Source organism: Camelina sativa, chromosome 16 (genome assembly GCF_000633955.1).
Source record: "Camelina sativa cultivar DH55 chromosome 16, Cs, whole genome shotgun sequence".
Taxonomy (NCBI): Eukaryota; Viridiplantae; Streptophyta; class Magnoliopsida; order Brassicales; family Brassicaceae; genus Camelina; species Camelina sativa.
Genome location: NC_025700.1, coordinates 11,854,956 through 11,863,905, shown reverse-complemented (window position 1 = coordinate 11,863,905; position 8,950 = coordinate 11,854,956). Strand labels below are relative to the sequence as shown.

Genomic DNA, 8,950 nt, shown 5'->3' with positions numbered 1-8,950 from the left:
GAGGAGTTTACCTCCTTTACATTAGTCTACATTATGTGCTCTCAGAATGGTAAAACGGATAATCTTGCGCGACGCGTTCGCACAGTTCCGCATTTAGTTACCTATGTTAACCATATTCTTTAGTATTGACTTGTTTGAGCCAATCTTGTACCCTTTATTAGCAAAAAAAAAAAAAAATCTGAAAATTTAGTTTTGGGTTTTTTTCAAATTGACCCGACCTGAATTTTATTTTGTACTTTTTTTTTTACTAATATAGAGATAAATTAAATTTGCTATAAATGCTTTCACTATACTATTGTTTTATTAATAAAACATGACCCAGTAATAAATAGCACGAGACCAATTCGGATGACCCATACATTCTTTCATTAATAAAAGAAAAGACCCATTAATAAATAGTAAGAGATCAATTCGGACGACCCATACACTGTTTCATTAATAAAAAAAAGACCCATTAATAAATAGCAGGAGACCAATTCGGACGACCCATACAAACTAAGTCAACTCTCTCCTCAACCCTATGCGTCATCATCATTATTATTACGATGTGTTAGAGCAAATCCATCCCACATCTTTTATGAAGGATCTATATATTAAAATATTTAAAAATGTAGAAACAGTATAGATATAGTATCTCTGCCCGGATATTTAAGATACTATAGGAATGGGTGTCAAGCTACTTATCATTATGAGAGTGGATAATTTCATTTTTTATTATTTAAAACTTAAACAGATAATTCATTTATTAGAAAACTATTAAATTAATGTTTTTTAGATACTCATTCACCGATAAAGATGCCCTTAGTGTATCTCTTCCATCATATTCTTTCTTCTTCCTTCTCATATAGTTTGATACTTATAGACGACTAAGTCCTTCAGTCTTCAGTGAGTCTTATACGTACATATTCGTTGACTCGGTTACTATTTTACTTGATTAGTTCAATGTAACTAAAATTGAAGGTTTGACACTCTAAGTGTCCATGTGTAATATTCCGCAGCTGGTGCAGAAAATATTATGTCTACGAGATAGAATTATTAAAAATGGCAATGGAAAACTTCAAATCCAAAATCGGAGTTAGGAGGAAGTCATCTCAAGATGGACATAATCGAGTCATCATACCAGCCCGGTTACTGTTTGCCTATTCCATGTGTTGTTTTTATTCATATAGATTTTTAAAACGAAACGCACAAGTTTTCACACAGATAGACATCGACACTAGTATAAACCAATAAATGATCAGTTTAGTGATTTTGTTGTTAACTAACCCCTGAAAAGAAAAAAATTATACAAAGGTATGAAATTAATGTAATCAAATGTTTGTTTTCAGTGACTTATTAACATTTCTATTAACATTTTAAGTACATTTTATAAAATAACATTTATTTTAGTAAGATATTACACAAAATATCACCACATTCAATACAAAATAAAATAAAATTATTAAGGGTATATATAGAATTTGTAATATTTTAGAGCAATTCTCACAAATAGCAAAAAAAAAAATTTGTTTCCAAATTTAGTGAAACAACCTGTCCAGTTACACTCACTAAAAATCTAACAACAACACTCAAACCAATCAGCGGATAACAATCAAAAAATTCTATAAGATTAATCCAATAAACCAATAATGAATAAACCAATGACAATATATACAACAATGCCAATTTCATAAAATAAAAGTCGTAGAACCATCAACCTAAATATATGTTATAGACAACATTGTTTCATTCTAGCAACCTAATAGAAGTAAAGAACACGCAACTAATATAAGCCTCTATAACATTTGCCTTTTCATTGTCTTAATTCTACGATTACACTTTGTCTTTACATGCACCAGAAACAACAATTGAGATGCATAAGTATTTCCAAAAATACTTAGTGAGACAATCCTTTCATTTATCTAGCTATGCACACAAGTAATAAGATCTTCACATGCATCAAACAACAATACAAATAAAACCAGGTAAGAAAAACATGCATTAGCCGCCTGCTTAATGATGGTATCAACCGACACTGGCCACCTGGTGTGGACCGACACTTACCTGGTGTCGACATACACCCATCTCGATAAGGCCGAAACCATAGTTGTGCCGATCAATACTCGCCAAAGCACTTGTGCCGTCACCACCTTGGTGTCAACCAACACCCACATGGTGTCGATCAACACCGACCACGTTCTTTTCAAAGCTGAAGGTCTGATCTCCGCTTCCCACCGCCTCCAATCCAACCACGACTCAACTAGAAGCCATCACATGCCATAGGGACCACAAATCACACAGAAACAAGCAAAGAACTATATTAAACAACTCATGGAATAGAGAAACAGAGATATCAGTATAAATAAACCATGGACATGCACTCCGCTTTAGAATAAGAAGATTCTGAACCCAAAACGACAAAACTGGCACCACAACAACCTTCCTCACACGTCTTTAACCTTAAATCCTCACCCTCAAGGAAAAAAACTCATCAACAGAAACAAAGAACCTCAGGTAAAGCTTCTAGAGCTTCCACATGAACTTTTTCTATATTCTCTTCTTTCTAGGAATGTCAAAAGCAACTAAAGAACTCTCGGAAGTCGAGTTTTTCTAATAAACTCGAGTGTTAGGATTTTCCTAAACCAACTACGTACACTGGGAAATTAAAAATTGAACCGAACAACCTAACCACATAGGGTGTCGAGCGAAACCCACCATTGGAGTTGATCGTCACCCTCACCAAAACTTCACAAATCGATTCACAGGTTCACATTTAGCACATCATTTCTAAATTCCAAAAGGGAGAAGAGAAATGACTTAGGGCAACTTTTTCATTCTCTGGATTCCATTTTTTTAATATTATTATTACTACATAATCTATCAATTCTAATAAGTAAAATGTTAATTTTTGTAACTTTTTGTTTTAGAAAAATCATGCAAAAAAATATTGTTTTTTTCCTATCATTTGTAACTATTTCAATGGCATATTCATAAATAACATGTTTTGTTAATGACATACAAATCAGTCAAACAATAGTAAATAGTGAAAAATGGGGTTTTTGCTAACCTAGTCTTCTACTCAAGACAATGGCCACCTTCCGTTCCATTGACCCGATCATGGAAGCGGCATCGATATCCCTTGACCTCACAGGTTCCAGTTTGCTAGTCCATAATTCGTTCATAGCTCCTTCTATTGTTTGCTCCTATCTTTCCTTGTATTCTTGTTAAGTTTGATTTTAAGGAATGCCCCTTATGTTGATGTTTAAGCTATCTTACTTATTGTGTATGTTATTTTCTATCTAATGGAATGAAACATATCGTTTGTTAAAAAAAAAAGTGAAAAATGGGGTTTTTGCTAACCTTTTTATTTGTCAACATCTTTAGGGTTTTTGCTAATTATAAATAGTAAACGTACTGATTTCGATTTCAGATTAAGTTTTTAAAACGTATTATTTTTCCAATTATCCCTTGAAACAACTGGTCGAAATTACTTGAATCACCATAAAGAAAAAAATTTGGTTGGACAAAAACCACCGGCCAATTGAATCTCAACGTCCTTTATGCGATTAGCTGTCAAAATTGCAATAAATTTTATTGGTAAGAAATTTTCCATGATCTAAATAGATGCTTTTGTATGGACGTATATCATTATTTTGATTACTTCATTACTTGCATCAAAATTCAAACAAAAAAAAAAACAAAAACAAATTAAGAGCGTTAATATACAGATTTATATATGGCGGTGACCCTTTGGATTTAAATTGACGAAACATACAAATTTATTTCTATTCAATTTATGGATACAATTATTTGGCTCAACCACTGTCGAACAGTAGCACAAACAAAAATGTGGCTCAAATTCTGATCACATAAAAATGTTGATAAGGAAAAGGACCCAAATTAAATGCAATAATTGAGCGACCGATTGTTTTGTATTCCCAAAGTTATCAGCGTTTTATATCTTCTTTAAATACCAACCGTCCATCTTAAAAACATAAATTATAGTATTTGGTATTCTACTTATAGACATATAGTATCTGTTTGCATATCCCTCTTTACTCACACAAACATTCACTAAACATAAATTAAAAAGAAGAAGAAGAAGATGGATAATCTGATGTTATGTGAAGCAAACAACGTCCCTCTAACGCCTATAACATTTTTAAAGAGAGCTGCGGAGTGTTATCCTAATCGAACTTCGATCATTAACGGACAAACTCATTTCACTTGGCCTCAGACCTTTGACCGTTGCTGTCGTCTAGCCGCTTCTCTCATATCTCTTAACATCGCCAAGAACGATGTGGTAATATGTCACTCTCTCTCTTTTTCTCTTTCATTCATATAAGAGGTATGTGATTATAGTTGTGTTTAGGTGTCCGTTGTGGCTCCAAACATACCGGCCATGTATGAGATGCACTTTGCCGTTCCCATGGCTGGAGCTGTTCTTAACCCTATCAACACTCGCCTGGACGCAACATCCATTGCCGCAATCCTCCACCACGCCAAGCCCAAGCTCTTATTCATTGACCGGAGTTTTGAGCCCTTAGCACGAGAAATCACCCATTTACTACCATATGCCGACTCACAACTGAACCTGCCGGTCATATTCATTGACGAGATCAGTTTCCCTGAGAGGGTTTCATCCGGGGAGTTAGACTATGAGGGTCTCATCCAGAGAGGAGAGCCCACGCCCTCGTTGGTCGCACGTATGTTCAATATTGAAGACGAACAAGATCCGATCTCGTTAAATTACACGTCGGGTACCACGGCCGACCCAAAAGGTGTGGTGATCACTCACCGAGGAGCATATTTGAGCTCATTAAGCATGATTATTGGTTGGGTAATGGGGACCTGCCCTGTCTATCTTTGGACTCTCCCTATGTTTCATTGTAATGGATGGACGTTAACATGGGTAACGGCGGCTCGTGGGGGCACCAATGTCTGTATGAGGCACGTGTCTTCCCCGGAGATCTATAAGAACATAGAAATGCATAACGTGACACATATGTGTTGTGCTCCTACGGTTCTCAACATTCTTCTGCGAGGTAATCCACTTGACCTGTCACATAGATCTGGGCCAGTGCATGTTCTGACCGGGGGTTCACCGCCACCCGCTGCTCTTCTTAAGAAAATTCAGCAGTTTGGGTTTCAAGTTACGCATGCCTATGGGCTTACGGAGGCCACTGGTCCAGTGCTCTTTTGTGAGTGGCCAGATGAGTGGAACAGGTAATAATCATAGGTATAATTTTAACATTAATTATTTAAAAGGACATTTTTAAGCAAATACCCTATAACACCAATAAATATTTTTTTTCGTTCCAAACCGCAAAATACCATCACTTTCCTAAAATACTATTACAAACTCTTTAGTCCAAAAATATCGCAAAAATTAAAATTAAATTTGATTAGTTTTTGATCTAAAAGTTTGGGTCTAATAATATTTGTTTTTAGGGTTTCAGATTTATTATATAAGGTTTAGGGTTTAGTATTAGAAGTTTAGAATTTAGTTTTAGTTTATTAATATTTGCCGGATAGATTTTACTGGTCTTTTTTAGAATTGCTTTTATCTAAAATTTAATAGTGAGTATTTTTTTTTCTTGGAAAATACTTGGGTGAACTAAAACACCTCATTCTTTTTCAATTAATCAGACTATGCCACCTAATAAAAAAAATAAAAAACATATTATTTATACTTTTTAAAATTTAATAATATATCATTGAGCTTTGATTTACAAAGTTATACGACGGTTAGAGTTTATAAATATGATTTATATTTCAGAATTAAACAATACAATTTGTCAGTTTGAGTTTATAAATAAGAATTGAGATTTAGATTTTACAATTAACCGAGATTATATGTGGTTATAAAAGATGGTTAGGGTTTATCTTTTTTAGAATTAAACAAAATTTTATGTTGACAAATGAAAATTAGGGCTCAGATTTTACAATTAAGAGAGATCACATATTTGTTTGAGTTGATAAATGAAGATTAGGGTTTAGATTTTACAATTACACAAAGTTATATATTAGTTTGAGTTTATAAAGGAAACTAATGTTTAAATTTTATAATTACACAAGATTATGTATCGGTTTTGATTTACTTAATTTATTTTTTTCTATTTTTTAATAATTTTTTTAAAATATCTATTAATATCTATTTTATTTATTTAATTTAATATAACATGACATTATTTCATTAGCTTAAATAAGATAGGTGAATGAATGGCTTAATATCTTCTCTTTTTTTTTTTTACTTACAAATGACATTTGTCATTACGTTAAGACTATATGACAGCCCTATCACTCAATTTAAACAGATTACCAGAAAATCAACAAATGGAGCTAAAAGCAAGGCAAGGCCTAGGCGTCTTAGGCCTAGCTGAAGTTGACGTGAAGAACAACGAAACTCAAGAGAGTGTCCCACGTGATGGGAAGACGATGGGTGAAATTGTCATTAAAGGAAGCATCTTAATGAAAGGGTATCTAAAGAATCCCAATGCTACATTTGAAGCATTTAAGCATGGATGCCTCAACACTGGGGACGTAGGTGTGATTCATCCGGAAGGATACATCGAGATCAAAGATCGGTCGAAAGACATTATCATCTCAGGAGGCGAAAACATCAGCAGTGTTGAGGTCGAAAATGTTCTTTACAAGCACCCAAAAGTGTTTGAGGTTGCCGTCGTGGCCATGCCTCACTCTCAGTGGTGTGAAACCCCGTGTGCATTCGTTGTTTTACAAAAGGGCAAGGCTGATAAAGAAGATCGTGAAGGTAAATCTGTGATGAGAGAGAAAGATTTGATAGAGTATTGCCGTGAGAATCTGCCACATTTTATGTGTCCGAGAAAGGTGGTATTTTTGGAGGAAATGCCTAAAAACGGGAATGGAAAGATCCTTAAGCCTAAGCTAAGAGACATCGCTAAAGGTTTGGTTGCCGAGGATAAGGTCAATGTTAGATCTAAAAAAGTTCATCGGCGTGTTGATCACTTTACTTCTCGACTTTGATTCTATGATTCTATGATTCTATGAATCTAGAACTTCTAGACATATGTATGTATGGTTGTCTATTACGTAATGAAGAATGATAATTGTCTTTTGCCATTGATGAAAAGAAGAAGAATTAGTCGAAGAAGAAGAAGCAAAGCTAAGGAAGAGCACGAAGAAGAGAAGAAGAAGCTGTCGAAGAAGAAGAAGAGTCAACTACAAAGAAGGGAGAAAAGTCAACATAAGAAGTTTAGGTAATAAAGGTTAATGGGCTAAGGAACTAGCATTAGTTGAAGTGTCTAGTTGAGTGTAGTTGTTAAATGTTGCTTGGACAAGTGAACCTACTATCTAGGAGTGTGGGTTGTGTAAGAGTCATGATTAACGTTTAGGTTTCTAGAGTAGCAAGTGGAGATAAACCAATACGCGCGTATGTTATGTATTATTGTGTAAGCATTATATAAAAAGATCTTTAACAAAAATGTAGTCTCTTGTGTTTTTCTCTTTAATGTTCTAAACGGTTTGTGTGAAGCAAGAACAAGACACAAACGAGAATACTGAACTAGACAGATGTAAGGCTTGAGACAAAGCGATAAGACACAAGGAATGCTATAACCTTGGAGTGAAAAGTAAGATTCGTAACAAGAATACATGATCACATATTTTAAGCTTAAATTATTATATGTAGTGAAAAGTAAGAACTAAATGTATTGCATGTCCATATGTACTAATTTTATGTCGTCGACTCTGGTTAACATCATGACTAATTTATTCTGGTACACCATTGTTCAGAATTGAGTGTTAATTGGCGTTGACCAATAAAAATATTCAAATATATATATTTTTAATATTAGAAAATTGTTTTATTGAATCGTTTATGTTATGGTGTTGTGTATTTAGTATATATATTTAATGCATTGATTCTTACAATTAATTAGGTTTTGTTTTACAATTTCAGAACTAAATGAATAGTGAAATACAAATCAATTAAGTAAGTGAAACTGATTCTTTTGAAATTGTCAATTACAAAATATTAACTTCTTATTTAATTTATTTTAATACCAAAAATATTCTATTATTTAATACTTTTCAGTCACACAAATTATTTCCTACAAGAAAAATCTTTAGAATCAAATCTAATACGTATGACTTTCATTAGAAAATAAAATGCAAAAGATAGAGTACTATATAGTCGTACCGCTCTCAGCAATGGTTGTCGTACTGCTCTCGGCACTTCTCCACATTGGTTGTCGTACCGCTCTCGGCACTTCTCCACATTGGTTGTCGTACCGCTCTCGGCACTTCTCGGTAATGGTTGCCGTACCGCGTACGTACCATCTCACGTACTGCGTACGTACCATATCACGTACTGCGTACGTACCATCTCACGTACCGCGTACGTACCATCTCACGTACTGCGTACGTACCATCTCACGTATACTTGTTAGCTTCCGCATGCGTATACTTTGATAGTATACTTGTTGCATGACTAACTTGCATATTACCTTGCTTGTTTTTCTTGCTTTTGGCTTGCATGTTGCATTTGAGTTTTTCATGTAGTTGTTGTTAGTTAGCTTGCATGTTGTGTGTTGCTTGCTGGGGTTGGGTTTGGTTTCTTGTTAGGTTTCCGAACTCACTGAGTGTTAGCACTCAAGACTCCATAAATTTTTTTTGCAGGTAACCTTAGTGGGAATAGCCTAAGAGGGGAGCACAGGACGTTAGGCCAGCCGGTGTAGTGTTGTGTTGCCTTTGCAAGATGTTTTGTTGTTGTATTTTCAATTATCGCATTTTGGCTCTAGGCTTGGTACCAAAAACGTTATGAATGTTTTGTGAACTTATTTCGTTAAGTAATTAAAGTATTGAAAGTTGTTTTATTTATCTTGGTGTGAGTTCGACTGGTACTAGCCTTGTCCGGGCCAACACAACGCACCAGGCTGCGAGTGTTGCAAAGCCTAAGCAGTCTCAGTTGCGGGCGGAGATGCGTCTAGGG

General features: G+C 34.7%; 1 protein-coding gene across 1 annotated transcript; it reads left to right on the top strand.

The window, feature by feature from the left end:
• On the top strand, positions 4,085 to 7,442 carry LOC104750369 (probable acyl-activating enzyme 12, peroxisomal). The gene is made up of 3 exons (XM_010472155.2): positions 4,085 to 4,282; positions 4,352 to 5,205; positions 6,297 to 7,442. The coding sequence occupies exons 1-3, from the start codon at positions 4,085 to 4,087 to the stop codon at positions 6,982 to 6,984; spliced, it is 1,740 nt and encodes a 579-aa protein (XP_010470457.1). The 3' UTR covers positions 6,985 to 7,442.